Source organism: Ranitomeya variabilis, chromosome 4 (genome assembly GCF_051348905.1).
Source record: "Ranitomeya variabilis isolate aRanVar5 chromosome 4, aRanVar5.hap1, whole genome shotgun sequence".
In the NCBI taxonomy this organism is placed as follows: domain Eukaryota; kingdom Metazoa; phylum Chordata; class Amphibia; order Anura; family Dendrobatidae; genus Ranitomeya; species Ranitomeya variabilis.
This window is the reverse complement of record NC_135235.1, coordinates 112,863,318-112,882,846: the sequence shown is the minus strand read 5'-3', so window position 1 is coordinate 112,882,846 and position 19,529 is coordinate 112,863,318. Positions and strand designations below refer to the sequence as shown.

Below are 19,529 nucleotides of genomic sequence, written 5' to 3'. Positions count from 1 at the left end.
TGCTAAAAGGCTCCAATTCCTGTAAATTCCAGAGCTGTCTAGCATGAACTCCGCACTTGAGATCTCCCCACAGTGGCTCAATGATATTGAGGTAAGGAGCCTGAGATGGCCACTCCAGAACCTTCAATTTGTTCGGCTGTAGCCAATGACAGGTCATCTTGGCCTTGTGCTTTGGCTCGTTATCATGTTGGAACGTCCAAGTGCGCCCCATGCACAGCTTCCGGGCTAATGATTGCAAATTTGCCTCCAGCATTTGCTGATAACGTGCTGCATTCATCTTTCTTTCAACTTTGACCAAGTTTCCTGTGCATTTGTAGCTCACAAATCCCCAAAACATCAGCGATCCACCTCTGTGCTTTACAGTAGGAATGGTGCTCCTTTCATCATAGGCCTTGTTGACCTCTGTCCAAATGTAACATTTATGGTTGTGGCCAAAAAAGTTCCATCTTGATCTCATCACTCCAAATTACCTTGTTCCAGAAGTTTTGAGGCTTGTCTCTGTGCTGTTTTGCGTATTGAAGGTGAGATACTTTGTGGCATTCGCACAGTATTGCCTTTCTTCTTGCAACTCGACCATGCAGCCCATTTTTCTTCAAGTGCCTACTTATTGTGCATCTTGAAACAGCCACACCGCTAGTTTTCAGAGAGTCCTGTATTTCAGCTTATGTTATTTGTGGGTTTTTCTTTACATCCCGTTCAATTTTCCTGGCAGTTGTGGATGACATTTTTGTTGGTCAACCTGACCATGATTTTGTTTTTACAGAGCCCTGATTTTCCATTTGTTAATCACAGTTTGAACGCTGCTGACTGGCATTATCAATTCTTTGGATATCTATTTGTATCCCTTTCCTGTTTTATACAATTCAACTACCTTTTCACATAGATCCATTGACAATTCTTTTGCTATCTCCATGACTCACAATCCAGAAAGTCAGTGGCTGGATGAAAGATGCAGGAGTCCAGCTGGATCCCAGAAACTCACTTAGCTTTTATGCACACACTGATTACAAGCAAACAGGTAACAGGTGAAGATGTTACCTTAGCCATTCAAACCCATTTGTGTCAACTTCTGTGCATGTTATCAGGCCCAAATCACCAGGGTATGTGAACTTTTGATCAGGGTCATTTGGATGTTTTGGGTTGTCATTATGATTTAAAAATAGAAAACACAGTAGTTTGACAATAAATGTCTTCAGTCTTCACCCAACCACTAACCATGAGTGGAGACAAAGTTATGGTGTTATCATTCATATTCTCTGAAAAAAGGCCAAGAAAGCAAAAATTCTGCCGAGGTATGTAAACTTTTGAGCATAACTGTATATATAACCTCAGTGATTATAGAAAAGGCTTCATTTTGCTCCATAACAGAGCAGCCATAAAGTTCCATGAGGCTTCTGCCATACTTCTTTATGCCTCCAATTCCATACAGTTGTTTTTACACTGTCAGATTCTGTACATTGTACGCTCTATTGGATGGCAGCTGTACACTTCAATTATCCCTTGGCTTCTGGGGGAAAATATCATTGTACGTTTTTTTTTATTAACGAGACATAAAGCTTTCATGAACTGCTGTACAGGCTCCGTGTGCAGGGCTCTATTGTGTGCATGATCCTTAACCCAGGTTTCCAGAAGAAACATCTATAATATAACGCTGGAAGCGTCACTCTGTCCGAAGCCTTTATAGACTGCGCAAGCACCGGCGCAGTCTGGACCCCACAGAGTGACGCTCCCAGGAGATCGCAGTATGCGTAAGCACTGAACGCACACCGCAATCTCCAACCGAGAAGCAGGGACAAGCCAGGAGGATGAGTATATTTACCTGTCCTACGTTCCACCAATGCGCGCTGCTCTGTCCTCCACATTCTCTGCCTGTGACGTTCAGTTCAGAGGGCACGATGACGCGCTTAATGCGCGCCGCCCTCTGACTGAAAATTCACAGCCAGAGGATGTGGAGGATGGAGCAGCGCGCATCGTGGGAACGGGGGACAGGTAAATATAGCAAGTGCCGGGGGCCTGAGCTAGCGGCGACTCCGGCACTTGACACCCACAGCACGCCGTTGTCCCCGCCTGCTCAGGCCCCCCAGCACTCGGCGCCCAGCACAGCCACGCACAGCCGCCCGCACTCACCACAGCCACGCACAGCCGCCCGCACTCACCACAGCCACGCACAGCCGCCCGCACTCACCACAGCCACGCACAGCCGCCCGCACTCAGCACAGCCACGCACAGCCGCCCGCACTCACCACAGCCACGCACAGCCGCCCGCATTCAGCACAGCCACGCACAGCCGCCCGCACTCAGCACAGCCACGCACAGCCGCCCGCACTCACCACAGCCACGCACAGCCGCTCGCACTCACCATAGCCACGCACAGCCGCCCGCACTCAGCACCGCCACGCACAGCCGCCCGCACTCAGCACCGCCACGCACAGCCGCCCGCACTCAGCACCGCCACGCACAGCCGCCCGCACTCAGCACAGCCACGCACAGCCGCCCACACTCAGCACCGCCACGCACAGCCGCCCGCACTCAGCACAGCCACGCACAGCCGCCCGCACTCACCACAGCCACGCACAGCCGCCGGCACTCAGCACAGCCACGCACAGCCGCCGGCACTCAGCACAGCCACGCACAGCCGCCGGGACTCAGCACCGCCACGCACAGCCGCCGGCACTCAGCACCGCCACGCACAGCCGCCGGCACTCAGCACCGCCACGCACAGCCGCCGACACTCAGCACCGCCAGTCACAGCCGCCGGCACTCAGCACCGCCACGCACAGCCGCCGGCACTCAGCACCGCCAGTCACAGCCGCCGGCACTCAGCACCGCCACACACAGCCGCCGGCACTCAGCACCGCCACGCACAGCCGCCCGCACTCAGCACCGCCACGCACAGCCGCCCGCACTCAGCACCGCCACGCACAGCCGCCCGCACTCAGCACCGCCACGCACAGCCGCCCGCACTCACCACAGCCACGCACAGCCGCCCGCACTCAGCACAGCCACGCACAGCCGCCCGCACTCACCACAGCCACGCACAGCCGCCCGCATTCAGCACAGCCACGCACAGCCGCCCGCACTCAGCACAGCCACGCACAGCCGCCCGCACTCACCACAGCCACGCACAGCCGCTCGCACTCACCATAGCCACGCACAGCCGCCCGCACTCAGCACCGCCACGCACAGCCGCCCGCACTCAGCACCGCCACGCACAGCCGCCCGCACTCAGCACCGCCACGCACAGCCGCCCGCACTCAGCACAGCCACGCACAGCCGCCCGCACTCAGCACCGCCACGCACAGCCGCCCGCACTCAGCACAGCCACGCACAGCCGCCCGCACTCACCACAGCCACGCACAGCCGCCGGCACTCAGCACAGCCACGCACAGCCGCCGGCACTCAGCACAGCCACGCACAGCCGCCGGGACTCAGCACCGCCACGCACAGCCGCCGGCACTCAGCACCGCCACGCACAGCCGCCGGCACTCAGCACCGCCACGCACAGCCGCCGGCACTCAGCACCGCCAGTCACAGCCGCCGGCACTCAGCACCGCCACGCACAGCCGCCGGCACTCAGCACCGCCAGTCACAGCCGCCGGCACTCAGCACCGCCACACACAGCCGCCGGCACTCAGCACCGCCACGCACAGCCGCCCGCACTCAGCACCGCCACGCACAGCCGCCCGCACTCAGCACCGCCACGCACAGCCGCCCGCACTCAGCACCGCCACGCACAGCCGCCCGCACTCAGCACCGCCACGCACAGCCGCCCGCACTCAGCACAGCCACGCACAGCCGCCCGCACTCAGCACAGCCACGCACAGCCGCCCGCACTCAGCACAGCCACGCACAGCCGCCCGCACTCAGCACAGCCACGCACAGCCGCCCGCACTCAGCACCGCCACGCACACCCGCCCGCACTCAGCACTGCCACGCACAGCCGCCCGCACTCAGCACCGCCACGCACAGCCGCCCGCACTCAGCACCGCCACGCACAGCCGCCCGCACTCAGCACAGCCACGCACAGCCGCCCGCACTCAGCACAGCCACGCACAGCCGCCCGCACTCAGCACCGCCACGCACAGCCGCCCGCACTCAGCACAGCCACGCACAGCCGCCCGCACTCACCACAGCCACGCACAGCCGCCGGCACTCAGCACAGCCACGCACAGCCGCCGGCACTCAGCACAGCCACGCACAGCCGCCGGGACTCAGCACCGCCACGCACAGCCGCCGGCACTCAGCACCGCCACGCACAGCCGCCGGCACTCAGCACCGCCACGCACAGCCGCCGGCACTCAGCACCGCCAGTCACAGCCGCCGGCACTCAGCACCGCCACGCACAGCCGCCGGCACTCAGCACCGCCAGTCACAGCCGCCGGCACTCAGCACCGCCACACACAGCCGCCGGCACTCAGCACCGCCACGCACAGCCGCCCGCACTCAGCACCGCCACGCACAGCCGCCCGCACTCAGCACCGCCACGCACAGCCGCCCGCACTCAGCACCGCCACGCACAGCCGCCCGCACTCAGCACAGCCACGCACAGCCGCCCGCACTCAGCACAGCCACGCACAGCCGCCCGCACTCAGCACAGCCACGCACAGCCGCCCGCACTCAGCACCGCCACGCACACCCGCCCGCACTCAGCACCGCCACGCACAGCCGCCCGCACTCAGCACCGCCACGCACAGCCGCCCGCACTCAGCACCGCCACGCACAGCCGCCCGCACTCAGCACAGCCACGCACAGCCGCCCGCACTCAACACAGCCGCCCGCACTCACCACAGCCACGCACAGCCGCCCGCACTCAGCACCGCTACGCACAGCCGCCCGCACTCAGCACCGCCACGCACAGCCGCCCGCACTCAGCACAGCCACGCACAGCCGCCCGCACTCAGCACAGCCGCCCGCACTCACCACAGCCACGCACAGCCACCCGCACGCAGCACCGCCACGCACAGCCGCCCGCACTCAGCACCGCCACGCACAGCCGCCTGCACTCAGCACCGCCACGCACAGCCGCCCGCACTCAGCACAGCCGCCCGCACTCAGCACAGCCGCCCGCACTCAGCACAGCCGCCCGCACTCAGCACCGCCACACACAGCCGCCCGCACTCAGCACCGCCACGCACAGCCGCCCGCAGTCAGCACCGCCACACACAGCCGCCCGCAGTCAGCACCGCCACGCACAGCCGCCCGCACTCAGCACAGCCGCCCGCACTAAGCACAGCCGCCCGCACTCAGCACCGCCATGCACAGCCGCCCGCACTCAGCACAGCCACGCACAGCCGCCCGCACTCAGCATAGCCGCCCGCACTCAGCACAGCCACCCGCACTCAGCACAGCCACCCGCACTCAGCACAGCCGCCCGCACTCAGCACAGCCGCCCGCACTCAGCACAGCCGCCCGCACTCAGCACAGCCGCCCGCACTCAGCACAGCCGCACTCGGGCAGTAGAGCCGGAGAGAGAAAGATGGGAGCAACATATGGCAGAATGGAAACAGGAACAGGCAGAATGGGTGCAGCACATTACAACAGAATGGGGGTGCAAGATGGGAGCAGCACATGATAGAATGGGGGCACGGGATGGGAGCAGCACATGACAGAATGGGGGTGCACACATGACAGGATGGGGGTGCAGGATGGGAGCACATGACAGGATAGGGCGCAGGATGGGAGCACATGACAGGATGGGAGCAGTACATGACAGAATGGGGGCACAGGATGGGAGCAGCACATGACAGAATGGGGGCACACACATGACAGGATGGGGGTGTAGGATGGAGCAGCATATGACAGGATGGGGGCGCAGGATGGGAGCACATGACAGGATGGGGACGCAGGATGGAGCAGCACATGATAGGATGGGGGCGCAGGATGGAGCAGCACATGACAGGATGGGGGCGCAGGATGGAGCAGCACGTGACAGGATGGGAGAGCAAGATGGGAGCAGCACATACCAGGATGGAGACCATATACCAATATAAATGCTCGCCACCCGGGCGTAGAACGGGTTCAATAGCTAGTTTATAATAAGGGTTTATGAAACCTTACAGCACAAGGAGACACACAGCAATATTGTATCATGTGAAAGGACTTGTCCATAAAACTCATTATGGCATATGGGGGTTACCTGCTTGAGAACCACTTTTATGTGTAAGAATGGAAAACATGATTTTTCCTTCAGAGGCGCCTGCAAGGGAAGTGTGTGACTAGACATGGTGTACTTTGTCAAATACAGCAGTTCATTGGGGATTTAAGAAGCCAGAGCAAGATCTGATTAAAAGTGCCAAACTGTATAGTATGTTACCAAAATAAATTGCCATTACCTAAATAACAATGCTATACTGAACCCTCACCATATACTGCAATGATAACACAATGTATAGTGCCTGCGGAGCGGTGCCACACAATGTGTAAGCAGATACCATACATACAGAGGACCACGGCATATGCTGCTTACCAGGCTTCTTCTTTGCTGCTTCTTGAATCTGTACTTTTTCAAGTTCAGCAAGACACGGAGGCTCTAAAAATGGAGAACACAACATCAATAGTATGAGCCAACGAGCAACATGAAGTCAGAAACAGAGGTTGCTATAGGTAAGGGAGGGATCTTTACTTCCGGCAGGATCATTCAATTTTTAGGACAGGAATACCATGAAGTGATGTCATTAGCTCTATGCCCGCCATATACCTTAGATGGCTGTTGAACATACGATGGTTTGGCCATCTGGCCAGCAGTTATTTCATCCCTCTGGCGGGGTCCTCCTGTGTTCTCTATGAGAGAGCTACTGACAGACATGTCTAATCTCTCAGAGAACAAAAGGATCAGCAATCTGAAATAATGTCGGAACCTTAACTGCCCTAACAATCAATTATCCGGGACTCTCATTCACATTAGACTGTCGTCCCAATCTGTTGATATTGGTGGGTTCGGCTGCCGTTAGTCTAATGTGCAGGGGGTACTTTAGCCTGCTTGAGTTGGGTATCCTGTATCGGTAGATATAAAATTTACCAACAAGATCTTTAGTGGAGATAATGGCCATTCTACAGTTACCTGTGCTACCTCATCATCACAAGTTGTCCTAATTTAGACAAACTGTATATTTAAACCACATCTGTAGTAACAGAAAGAATGTCAGTCACTAGCCCGGGCCCTACAAAACTGGATTGTTGAAATGTTACTGCGCCTTTAAACAGTGCTGGGTTACCAAATAGGTATAGTACACACTGGCCTATGGGCCCTGTGTCTTTTGAGCGCCCCCTGCAACAGATGAAAGATAATATTGATTTGATATTGAATGAATGTTACAATCAGAGTGCCGGTATTGCCGGCTGACAATGGAGGCCAGCTGTGGCAACAGAGCTCCAATGGAAACAATGCAGCTAGCGGGAGTGAAATAATGTTTTGGCTGTTGCCAGATATATTCAAGAATTCATGCATAGCAGAGGAGGGGCATCCATGCGATCAGGTGTGGCAACTGTGTTATTGGTCAGAACAGGTAGTAGGAGAGATGGAGAGATAAGTGGCCGCAAGTCTATATTAGATAATTATTCACAAAATTTCAACCTAATAGTATGCCTTAAATCTGTTTAGGTGGAAGGAAAAAGACCAACTGTAACTCGAATGGATAAATGAATGAATGAATGAATGAATGAATGAATGAAGTAATGGACTACTGGTCTTTGAGGAAACACTGCAGCCCCAGAAATAAATCAATTACAGATTTGTTCACATTTCTTTTCTGAGATGTTACATAATTATACCATTTAATGCCACTACAATAATGTGATTAAGTCTTTTCTCAAGCTCTTGCTTACTCTCTCTCCAGAAACAGAAGCACCACTCAGCAGTGGATACTCGCCCATCCTTGTAAGTGTCGCAGGAGTTGAAGAAAGGCCGGATGCAGATCTCATACTTGTCCAGGTTGATGGCTGCCAGCTCTGCTTGGTCCAGAAAGAGGTCATTGTTGGTGTCTAGTTTAGAGAACATCCAGCCTATTGAGTCTTTGCAGCTGGCCACCAAGGTTTTGTCTAGCACTGTATAAAGAACAACTTCAGTTAATCACTTCTGTAAAATGGATAAATTCTAACAGCAACATTAGAGGTAATCTGCCACGGATCTGAGTTAGAAAAGAAAACCTCAGTCACACAGAAAAGGACAATTGATAGTCATCTTCATAACTGGACAACACTGCCCTTGTATTAATTGTGGAGAAAATACACTTTAAAGGGCTTTCCCATGAAGGCAACTACCTGTGCGTCTCTACAGATACCTGTCAGATGTTCAGCCACAGGTCCAGCTCCGGAATCTCCGAACGGTGAGCTGTTATTGCTGGGGAATGCACCAGTTGGCCAAACATTGCCCCACAGCAAGTGTGATGGGGTAAATATCATATTGCCTAGTGGCTATCGCAATAAATGAGTGACTATGAAATGCATGGGTGGGCTGGTTCCATCTTAACGGAGGGCGTTTCTGTCATGTCTATATGCTATAATAGGAAATATAGACAGCGGTTGTCTTAAAAAAAATGTATGATCGCTGAGACCCCCAGTGGTTATGAGAATAGGTGTCTCAAACCCCTGCTTCCTCTCACTGAGAGACAAGGACATGCATGATTGCTGATGCTACATGTGGTGCTTATGGGTATAACAGTTGGCTACCTCCATCACTTCCATGTATAGTGATCACACATACGCACTTCTATATCATTCACACAGGGGAATCCCTAGTCTCATAATGGATGGGGATATTAGCAGTTGGATACCCAAGAATCATACACGTTCCACCTATACTTTTCAAGATGTTATCCAGGACTTATATAATAATGACCAATCCTTAGGCTAGTCATGGATATACAGTAAGGTCAGTGGGGGCCAAAGCATAGCACCCCCTTGGCTCTTCTCTTTGCAGGTTCCAAGGTGGCCAGGAGTAAACAGTGTATAGAGCAGGGATACCAAACCTTCGTTCACTGTTTAGTGCTCATTCTCAGGGACTCCAACTCCAATCCTGTCGTAGAGAGTGATAGCTGGGCTACAGTACCCAAGATTGGGTACTACACAGTGAATGGGGCTGAGCTGTTCACTGTACATTTGGGTGTCAGCTCCTCCCAATATGATATTGATTACCTATTCTAAGGGGAGGACATCAATATATAAGTCCTAGACACCTCAATTAATGTGAAAAACAAATTCATCTCCCGTCATTCAAACTGGCCTTAGTCACCAATATCTTAATGTCCTCACTGATAAGCGCTTCAAAATCATTATATAAAGTGATAATAAACAAGTATCAGTTGTTAATTGTTTTGGGATTCTATAGTCAAAATTGTTCCCATTCTAATCTGATCAGTCGATTGAGGATTTAGCCCTTACACAACAACGTCCGTTCCGGGCTAAAGCCACTTACAAAGAATTAATATTCAATAAAGGAGGCTATTTATTCTGCACAGAACAATTTACCTTGTGCCAAAGTAAGGAGGAACAAATAGGGATATGAATTGCTGGGACAGAAAATACATTGTCCAATTTATTAAGACTATGTGTTCAATCTGCAGAAGATTAGCATTTTTCTTGGGTTTAAGCAAATTTTCCAAGGTCTGGACTCAGTCGTGTAACATCTGTGAAATGCCATGTGAGATAGACTCCATATGTGCTTATGTCCTGGACGGGACCATGTCAAACTGTTTGTCAACATCACTCGGTGGCACCATTGTCTCAGTGTCATGCCAGGAGATTCTGATAATTAACTTCTAAAATGTTTTGCTTTACTAACGAGGTGCTAATTAAGCAGTGAATCATTTCTCTAAAGAACCGATCAAGCTCTCTTGGAATGTGAAGTGCTCCAATAAATTATTGGCCTGAGTTTCATTCAAACTGCTTCTCGAATAGGGCCAGATGCTTCATCTGAATCTTTTAATTGACACCCGCACTGTTTGTTGCATATGTCTCAACCATATTCATGAATTGCTTTATTCTGGCTTCCTAAAAAAAGGAAGACCATATATATCATGTATCCTAGAAATTTATAGACTAAGGTTATAATAGTATAGTCATAGTAAATCCAACATTCTGCACCTATTTGGTTAGCTGAATATTACATTGCGATATTCTCTGAATGAACTGAGCATATGCCAGTATGACAATGATTAAACATCTCAGTCAGTATTATCCATTGCAATGTCATATATTTTTTAATTGGTAAATTAGTACATGATTGGGTCCACTTTTCCCCAATTAAATCCAGACCTCCTCCAAGGAAATTCAAAGCTCCTAGTCATTTAAAATACCCATCAATCAAATGGAAGATTTTGCGCTGACTCATTTAAGGGAGCATATTAGAAAATCAGAACATGGCCTATTGTTTAAAACAGGTTTTTATATTAAATCTGAAATCTTGCAATTTTCATACTTTTCTCCATGCCTTATACAAGACTTCCACTTCCTGTTTTGTGCAGAAGACTTTTCGACAGTCTCATTATCATCACAGGCAGGATTGCAATGAAAGAACGTACCATTCACTTGTTTTCCTCCTGGATTTGCTGTGTTATTCTGCTTTGAATTCTCATGAAGCAGTTGGAACCAATCCCGTAAACGATCCCCAAGATCCGCTAAATCCTGACCAGTACATGTTTCTCCTGAGGGAGGCAATGATATGCACACATTACCATATTACCACAAATGTAACCTTTACACCAATCATTAAATACAAGACTATAGCTTTTTTGTTAGATGGGTTTCTAAACAAAACATCCACTCTGTTCATGGAATATGGAGCTCCATGCTATGTTTCTAAACAGACCCAAGAAGGGCAGGCAGAAAAATCCACTGGAAGCTTCACCTGACATGAATCCTATACAACACAACATGTCTGGACTATGTCTGATGGTGCAGTCAGGGATTATAACTATACTTTTTCTTCTGGACACTTTATCGAAAATATCACAAGCAGACAATATTTTTTACGGACACATTGGAAAACCATAATAAATTATTAAGATTATCAGTGATACAAGTCTGCAGCCAATAATTCTGATATGAAGACCTCAGCTGCATTCACTGTGAACTGTAAAATGAAGATAATTACAGTCAGTTTAATCTGTATAAGTTTCTTCAACTTCAAAAAATGACGGACACTTTAAAGGTTTTTTTATGGACAAAGCAAAAAAGTGCCTGGAATTTTCAGATGAAAAGAAACCTGTAATTGTCTTTTAGCCATCAGTATCCACTGCTACCAATATTCACTGAGGCTAGTCATTTCCCATTGTGTTTATTGTAACCTTATAATCTTGTAACATTCCTCTTCCTACTATAACTAATTCCAATCCTGGGATACTGCTAGTAGTACATTGCAGGAGCTAGAAAACTATTTGTGGGGCCATCATACTATTTGGAGGGCTATTTGTGAGGCCATCCTACTTTTTGGCGAGCTGTTTGTGGGGTCATCATGCTATTTGGAGGGTTATTTGTGGAGCCATCATACTATATGGAGTGCTATGTGTAGGTCATCATGCTACTTGGAGGGCCATCATATTATTTGCAGGACTATGTAGGATGCATCATACTATTTGAAGTTCTATGTGGGGAAATCATACTATTTGTGAGCCATCATACTATTTTTAGGGTCAGCATACTATTTGGAGTGCTATGTGCAGGCCATCATACTATTTTAAGTGCTATGTGGGGGTCTCATGCTACTTGGGAAGCCATCATACTATTTGCAGGGCTATGTGGGGAGCCATCATACTATTTGGAGTGATATGTGGGGGCCATCATACTATTTGGGGGGCATTATGTTATGTTCAGGCCATCATACTATTTTAAGTGCCATGTGGGGGTCTCATGCTACTTGGGGGGTCTTCATACTATTTGGCGTGATATGTGGGGGATCATCATACTATTTGGAGTGCTATTAGAGGGCATCATACTATTTGGAGTGCTATTTGGAAGCCATCTTGCTACTTGGGGGGCCATCATACTATCTGCAGGGCTATATGGGGGACATCACACTATATGGGTGGCTTCATACTATTTGGAAGGCTTTGTGGGGGTCATTATACTATTTAGAGGCCTGTGTGGGGGCCAATAATACTGCTTGGTGGGCTTTGTGATGGTCATTATACTGTTTGGAGGACTGTGTGGTGGCCATTAAAATATTTAGAGGGCTGTGCGGGGGCCAATTATACTGTCTGGAGCTGTGCAGGGACAAATTATTCTGTGTGCAGGGTTGTGGGGAGTCCATTATACTGTGTGGAGGGTGGTGTGGGAACCATTATTCTGTCAAGAGGGCCATGTGGGGGCAATTATACTATTTAGAGGCCTGTGTGGGGGCCAATGATACTGTTTGGAGGTCTGTGTGATGGTCATTATACTGTTTGGAGGGCTGTGTGGTGGCCATTAAAATATTTAGAGGACTGTGTGGGGGCCAATTATACTGTCTGGAGCTGTGTGGGGGTAAATTATTCTGTGTGCAGGGTTGTGTGGAGTCCATTATACTGTGTGGAGGGTGGTGTGGGAACCATTATTCTGTCAAGAGGGCCATGTGGGGGCAATTATACTGTTTGAAGGGCTGTGTAGGGGCCAATTATACTGTTTGGAGGTCTGTCTGATGGTGATTATACTGTTTGGAGGGCAGTGTGGTGGCCAATAAAATATTTAGAAGGCTTTGTGGGGGACAATTATACTGTTTGGAGAACTGTGTGGGGGCCAATTATACTGTTGGCAGGGTTGTGTTGGGTCCATTATACTGTGTGGAGGGCAGTGTGCGGACCAATATTCTGTCCAGAGGACTTTGTGGGGCCATTATATCGTGCGCAGACCATTATCCAGTGTGGAGGGTTGTGTCGGAACCACTATACTGTTTGGAAGACCATCATACTGTATGGAGGGCTGTGTGGGAGTCATCATATTGTGTAGAGGCTGTGTAAGGGGCATCATACTGTGTGCAGGGGACTAAGGGGACCATCTTACTATGTTGGGGTCACTGCAGAGGCATCATACTTTGCGGGGGTACTGTAGTGTCATCATAATGTGGTGTGGAGGGTATTATGGAGGAATTCACTGTGGGGGTATCCTACTGTGTTTGGCGGCACATATATTGGCATCATACTTTTTGGGGGCCATGAAAGTGGTATCTTGGTGTGTGGGAACACTAAGAGGCTTCAAGACAGACAGAATTACTTTGTAAGGTGTGCAAAGTTGTGGAATATGCTCTTTTGTGACCCCACAGAATATATTGTTTTCCTGATCCCAGTCCAGATTTTTACATGATTTGCAATTCTCCAACTAACCACTTGCCTTCCATCATACCTTCTGCCTGTAGTGTTTTTCGATTCTAGTAAAATACTTGTCTAGCCTGGAGTTCAGAACCCCGCTTTCTATCTCAACTACTAGAGTTATGGTCAATGCTTTGATACAATGCCAGATTTTTATTCTTTTTTTTTTTTAAAGCACCTCTCCAGCATTTTTTTTATATTGCAGCACTGGAGTGGTGCCACTAATGTAAGTTCCTGCCCATAGTATTATCCTCACCAGCTACCGTCTTCATCTGTTTTTAACGCTGCTCCGGTCATCTTCTGCAGGTTGTGACCTACTGGATCCCTCCAGTGTTTGCTGGATAATCCAGAGGTCACAACTCAGTGAAAGTCTATGAGGAACAGAACGAGGCTCTCCTACACTTACATTGAAAACTCATAACCGTTACCTCTGACGTACGGTCAGTTTTAAAGTTGTGGTCACAAGATGGCAGATAGGGACCGGAGCGGCGCCAGGAAGAGTTGAGGAATCGCTGATAAGTATAATATTGGGTGCAGGTACCTTTGCGTTAATTGCACCACTCCAGCACTGAAATAAAAAAAAACACTGGAGTGGTGCTTTAGTAAAATAGCTGTGATTTTGTGCCTACAATGAAGTTATTACAAATATGTCAGAGGGTTACGTTTGTAGCGGAAGATCTTCACCTTGCTTGCTGGTGTCCACAGTGGTGGAGGTCGTCGTTGTGGGAGTGTTTTCTGTTGGGCACGGGCATGAGCCTTGGCATCTAACAGTCAGTTGTTTGCTACTAAGACATGCCTGCTGCTCCAGTTTACACTAATAAAGGAGAAAGAATCATGATCAGAGGGCTGCGATGCCAATCCCAACAGACAAATGTGTGAACTTGCCGGCAGCCATTTCTAACAACCTGACTTGCTTTTGAACCAGCAATTGGAAGTGTAAATTTCAATATCATTCCCAGAAGGCGCAGAGCTGTACAATATCATCACTCCATGGTCACTAGTTGGAATAATGCATTCTAGCAATATTATAATGGTGGCAATAGAAGTTTGCACACATCTCAGTATGTATAAGGACAAGTATCTTGGACATAGTATTAATTTGCACCTACGTACACGTGCTTCTAAGGAGCCGCACTTCCGTCCAAACTAGTCTTACACTATTTTTAAGTATTTATTGGCTACTGAAAGTACGGTATATAATATTTTCTGTTCTCATGAAATGGTTTCCTATCACAATTCTTTTTGACATATACAGTAGATAGGGTATTCCTTAGATATCTGATCTGTGGTGGCTCCATCCTAGGTGGAGAGGGACCAATGCATTCATCATCACGCTCACGTTATAGTATATGGATATGGAAGGAAAAAAAAACAGCCTCGTTCACTTAGCTGCCCTTAGATTTTAAAGGGATTTCTCAATTTTAAAAAAGTGATGACATATGAAGTTATGATATGTAATCCCTTTTTGATCAGTTGAGATCTGATCTCTAAAACCCCCTCTGTCCCTTAAAGGGAATCTGTCACCAGATTTTTGCCACCTAATATGAGAGCAGCATAATGCAGAGGTAGAGAGCTTGCTTCCAGTGATGAATCACTTACTGGTCTGCTTGCTGTAGTTTTCATAAAATCACTGTTTTTTAGCATGATATTATCACTAGACGACTAGCAAACATGCTGCAAGGTAGTCCTCCACATTCATGAGCTCCCCCCACTAATTGGCCGCTGAGTACAGTGTACATGGGCAGAAAGCTGCCAATCAGTGACGAGGGCGGGGATATACAGAGCTCAACATTCACATAACATCTGCAGCAGATAAAACAGGGAGTGAATTTTTATAAAGACTATAGCATGCAGAGCAGCAAGTGACACATCACTGCAATCAGGGTTTCGCTATGTACATTATGCTGCTCTTAGATGGGTTAGCAAAAACCTGATGACAGATTCCCTTTAAGAAAGTAAAAAAGTACAGTCTTCCCCTCACTGTTTTGGGCTGCACTACAGATTACTATATTTTGGGTGTCTGGAAGCCCCTCTGGAAGATTAGAAAGGGGCACAATGCTACATCAGACCAAAGCCCCATTAATTCTCAGGATTAGTTGGCATTGCAGAGGTCGGACTACCACTGATCATAAAGTGATAATTTATTAAAGCCTAGGAGAGACCAAACATACGTTTCCACCTCTGCACTGTGAATTAATGGGGGGCGCGTGCTTCACGTGAACCCTCCTATTTTAAGTTCTAAATATAAATGTTGGTAAAATGCCTGCTATGTAAACGCATTGCCAAAGCATAGCAAATACATAAGAACAGATTTTCAATCTTAAAAGTAGATTAGATTGTGTGTACATATGCTAAGTCATGAAAATACTAACTATATTAATTCATCAACACACAACTTCTAACATCACCATAATAAATTACCCGGTGGTTCAAAAGTGCTGCAAATTGCCCCAAATTTCCATAACTCCATATCTCTAGAAATGAATAAGCTATGTAGCAAATTCCCCTATATTAATTCACTGGTCAGTATTATATCATATCTACTATGAAATGCAGCAAACAAAAGGGAACAGCACAACACTTCTACTTATCTTCGGGTGCAAGGCCCCAGGCCACCAGTCCAACGATTGCACCACGTTTATGAAAGCTCAAAAAAAAGAGGCAGAACTCCAATTCTTCTGTGAAAATGTGGAAGATTTAATCAACCCACTTATATGAAATGCAATTACGTCTCACCACGGAGCTGTACGTGTGTCCATCAGAACCACAGACTGGTGCCGGCTGAGTTACATGGCATGGTTTGCAAAGGTTATCCTTGTTCCCCTGGAGTTTGAGGTTGGGTTGTTTAATTCTGGAGAAGAAAAAAATGGCAATAAAAAATGAAATATTGTGTACCTATTGCTATCAAGATTGAAGGGCTTACACATTTAAAGCAGTGAATAAACATGTCTGTGTAAGTGTGGTGTCCTTATAGCAGTCGGTATGGATACAGTGGAACAACAAACAGCTTTCATCTACACTGAATTACCAGGAAAGTGTAACAGATGGTGCGGATGAGGGACTCTAGTTAGCAGCTGTCAGGTTGCACATTGCTGGAATGTAGAATGCATAAGGAGCTATTATATTTACTTCCAATCAAATCATTCACGGATAAAGGAAACTGTTACTTCCATCTTTTTTGCCTGTACTTCATTGTATGAGTAGTATTAAAAGTCAGATTCAGTTGTGAGCATCAATCACAGGTCATTTAAGGGCAACATGCTTGGAGGAGGTTTCCTAGACAGTTATGGAATATCCACTTCAGTACCCATCTGTTGAGAGAACAGAGCGCCCCTGCCACCCAGTCTGCAATTTGTAGAATTAAAGAGGTTTCCACTACTTTAGCACTGATGACTTATCCTTAGGATAGGTCAACAATGTCTGATCGGTCGGGGTCCGACACCCGGCGCCTCTTAAGATCAGCTGTTATTGGTGTTGGCGGCAGCAGCCGCCGAAGAGGTAGTTACTAGAGGAAATGGCCGTCTTCTCATCGTGGCCTCCGCAGGGTTCTACACATCCGCCTCCTATTGATTTGAATGTGTAGTACCCAGCCTCGGTCACTCTCAGAAGACAGACAGCTCCGTTCGTGAGTATTTCCGGCCGAATGTCGCTGACACTGTAACAGCTGGTCGGCAGAGGTGCTGGGTGTTGGACCCCAGGCCAATCAGACATTGTTCACCTATCCTAACGATAGGTCATTAATGTTAAAGTGGTGGACAACCTTTCTAAGTAAACGGCAGAGGGTTGTAGGCCACCTCTACTTCCAAAACAGATCCACCCCCCAAATATTTATTTTAAAAATCAATAGAATACTTGAAAAGAAGAAATGTTGTAATGTATCTTATGATAGAAATTTGTTTCTTTCTCCTCCTAGACAATTCTTTCACTCAAAATTTATGGGTGAAATCTGTAAAATCTGTATTCAAAGAATACGACTGTCTCATTCCCAAAAAAGGAGATGATTGCTGCTCATTAAGTTGAATGGAGGTGGAGATAGAGGCAGACACAGGCATTTTGTCTGAGGGAAAGATGGTGCAATAGACAAGTTAATAAATCTTTTTAGTAATACACATACAGTAAGTTAATCAGACATTGATCCACAGATGGTTAAAGGGGATTTGTCAGCAGGTTTTTGCTATGTAATCTGAAGGCAGCAGGAGATAGGAGCTGATACACAGATTTGAAAGATGTGTCACTTATTGGGCTGCCTCCTGTTGTTTACTTACACCAGGACATTATCATTGCTGGACTGGTGTACCTGTGAGCACTGGTCTGACCACGCCCCCTCCTCTGATTCACTCACTACTAATGGACAATGTACTTATAGAGCCTGGTGTGGGCGGGGTTAGCTTTCTGAGCTCTGCTACTTTCTACATCTAAAACCTCTGATTGTGTCACAACTGCTGCACCCAGTAAACTAAGTGATACATGGCTGGAAGCAGGGTCTCTGCCTCTACACCATACTGCTCTCAGATGAGGAAGCAAAAATCTGGTGACAGATTCCCTTTAAAGATGGAAAAGGTTCTGAAATGAATCCTGGTATGATTTTCTTAGGCTACTTTCACACTAGCGTCGTACGACGCACGTCGCAATGCGACGTTGCGACATACTGACGCATACTGTGCAAGTGCCGCACTTGGGGGCAGCGGATGCAGTTTTTCAACGCATCCGCTGCCCCATTGTGAGGTGCGGGGAGGCGTGGGCGGAGTTCCGGCCGCGCATGCGCGGTTGGAAATGCTGGACACGACGCACCAAAAAACGTTACATGCAATGTTTTTGGTGGCGACGGACCGACGCAACACGACGCAACCATCGCACGATGGTTGCGACGTGTGGCAATCCGTCGCGATCCGTCACTAATACAAGTCTATGGAGAAAAAACGCATCCTGCAAGCACTTTTGCAGGATGCGTTTTTTTCTACAAAACGACGCATAGCGACGTGCAGTGCACGTCACTAGTGTGAAAGTAGCCTTACATAACAGAAACCTGGCATTTTAATAGAGGTGTGTAGACTCTGTATACCCATGGTAACCTATTGATTAGTAAATCAAAATAATGGTTACTTTTATCACCTTCCTGATAAGGAAAATTTTCATTTTTGTTTTCTAGTTTTTTCTTCCCCTTTTTCCAAGACCAATGACTTTCTTATATTTCTGTCCATATAGTCATATAAGGGCTTGATTTTTGCATGACGAGTTTGACGACTCATTTTTTTAAATTACCCCATTCATTTTAGCATATAATACTAATATACTAGAAAACAGGAAAAAATTACAAATGCCATAAAAACTGCTAAAAAAAACACAATTTCGACATTGTTTTTTTTGGATTTGGTTTTACAGTGTTCTTTGTGTAGTAAAATTGATCTGGCATCATGATTCTTCAGGTCAGTACAAGTACAACGATACCACATTCCTCAAGGTTTTTTTAGTTATTTAAATGGTGTAAGAAAAAAAATGTCTTGTGTTGCCATTTTCTGAGACCTATAGCATTTTCATTTTTCAGTTGGAAAGACTGTGGAGGAAAGGATATTCCAGCTAATAGGAAAGGGTTCTTTCGAGTTAAAGCAGTCAGACTGTGGAATGCCCCATGCCAAGATGCAGTACCAGTTGACAATATTTCCACATTTAAAGGGCTGGATGCTTTTCACATAATAAATGTCATTGTGTGTTAACAAAGTGACAGAGAAAGTATAATTGATTGAGAACGGTTGAATTTGATGGACCTGTGTCTTTTAAACCTACTGTATGTATTATGTGACAACTGAACAGAAAGACATGCTGTCTGCAAATAACCAGCCACTAAGAGTGGAGAGACCATATGGGAAATACCTTATTTTCATAAGAAATCAGAAGTCTACAGAACATATTTCCTTAAATGGGAGTGAAGAGAAAACACAGCAGGAGTTAGCTAGAGTCAGAGATAGTCTTTTAGACCAAATTTACCTGTGTTCCAACTTCTTTCGACTTATACACATTGCTTTCTGATATCCATGAGCTATGCAAACCTTGTGTCGACTGCATTTCACTTTTTGGCAAGGGTCCTTTGTGGTGTCCAGACCTGAAATGAGGAGAACAGCATGTCAATAGTATAAAAAGCAATACAAAGACATTTGCAGGGCACCTATCATTATATTTTTATATTTTCCCTTCGCTGCAGATCAATGCAGACAGAAAGTCCATGAGCACATAGAGCGCTCTGTGCAGGAGCTC

The 19,529-nt window shown here is 47.8% G+C and overlaps 1 protein-coding gene across 1 annotated transcript in view; it reads right to left on the bottom strand.

Moving 5' to 3' along the window:
* SPOCK2 (SPARC (osteonectin), cwcv and kazal like domains proteoglycan 2) overlaps positions 1 to 19,529 on the bottom strand; it is a 243,991-nt gene that overhangs the window by 10,946 nt on the left and 213,516 nt on the right. Inside the window, exons 3-8 of the mRNA XM_077259136.1 lie at positions 19,263 to 19,377; positions 16,014 to 16,128; positions 13,962 to 14,091; positions 10,518 to 10,640; positions 7,825 to 8,043; positions 6,467 to 6,529 (exon numbers count right to left, since the gene is read on the bottom strand). Coding sequence (XP_077115251.1) covers positions 6,467 to 6,529; positions 7,825 to 8,043; positions 10,518 to 10,640; positions 13,962 to 14,091; positions 16,014 to 16,128; positions 19,263 to 19,377 — 765 coding nt within the window. The remainder of the gene's footprint in view (positions 1 to 6,466; positions 6,530 to 7,824; positions 8,044 to 10,517; positions 10,641 to 13,961; positions 14,092 to 16,013; positions 16,129 to 19,262; positions 19,378 to 19,529) is intronic.